The following is a 1,029-nucleotide window of genomic DNA, read 5'->3' on the forward strand; positions in this document are numbered from 1 at the left end:
CAGTCTTAGAGGTACTACAGCAGACAGGAACCAGTGTCAGAGCAGCAGTGGCAAACAAAGACAAAAATGTCAACACTGAGGAGATTTATAGAAAACTGCGTGAGCAGTACCCAGGTCTGAAAGAACTGATGGAGAGCAGATTCCCTGATGATTCTTATCAGAAAGCACTGGAGCTGATGAGGGAAGACTTTGGAAAGATCCAGCGCTCATTCAGTGAAGTTCACAGAGTCAGGGAGCTGATTAAACTGGGAGAATCAGTTTGCAAAGTGGTTGTTGGGGATGTTTGTCAGGGAACGGGCTTTGTGCTGTTTGACAACTTCATCCTGACTAACGCACACATATTGAAAGGTTGTGTAGAAGGAGGAAAGCTGAAGGAGGGTATACATGTGTATGTTTTATTTAACTATGAAGATCCTGAGCCGCACACAAAGTACTACTACTTTCAGCTGGCTCGCCGTGGCATCTGCTACAGTGAGGGTGAGCTTGATTATGCCATACTTGAGATCAATCCTAAGGGCCAGATACCCAACCAAGCAACACAAACAAAGCAGATCAAGGTGCCACCAGGGCTCCTGCAGAGATTTAGTCCAATACCGCCAAATGGTGAAGCCTGTATTGTTGGTCATCCAGCAGGAGGCCTGAAACAAATGGATCCAACATGTATCATTGAGAAAGAGAAGCGGGAGCAGGCTGTCCATGATCATCTACAGCCATACAAAGACAATCTTTTCATTGTCTACTCAATCACTCACCTTATCAAAAAGCAAGGCATTGAAAACATAATGATTGGTGGAGACAAAGCAGACAACGTAGCGACCTACAACACTTTCATGTATCACGGCTCTTCTGGCTCTCCAGTGTTTGATGCTCATGGTCGAGTGTTTGGTTTGCACACCGCAGGATTTGTCTATGGGTTTCCAAACCATAAAAAAAGTGTGATAGAGTTCGCCCAACCTCTGCTGACTATATTCAAACACTTTGTGAGTCAGCTGAAGCAAAACGGAAATGAGGCGATGTTGAAGAGAGTTG

At 45.0% G+C, this 1,029-nt stretch overlaps 1 protein-coding gene across 1 annotated transcript; it reads left to right on the plus strand.

Annotated features, from left to right (window-relative positions):
- Positions 1-5: 5 nt before the first annotated feature.
- Positions 6-1,025, plus strand: LOC116381009 (protein FAM111A-like; the record flags this gene model as incomplete). Its single annotated transcript, XM_031842805.1, has 1 exon — positions 6-1,025. A coding segment is annotated over one exon (1,020 nt), but the record flags the coding sequence as incomplete, so codon positions are not given.
- Positions 1,026-1,029: the final 4 nt, after the last annotated feature.

Source organism: Anarrhichthys ocellatus, unplaced genomic scaffold (genome assembly GCF_004355925.1).
Source record: "Anarrhichthys ocellatus isolate YVR2014 unplaced genomic scaffold, GSC_Weel_1.0 scaffold10711, whole genome shotgun sequence".
In the NCBI taxonomy this organism is placed as follows: Eukaryota; Metazoa; Chordata; class Actinopteri; order Perciformes; family Anarhichadidae; genus Anarrhichthys; species Anarrhichthys ocellatus.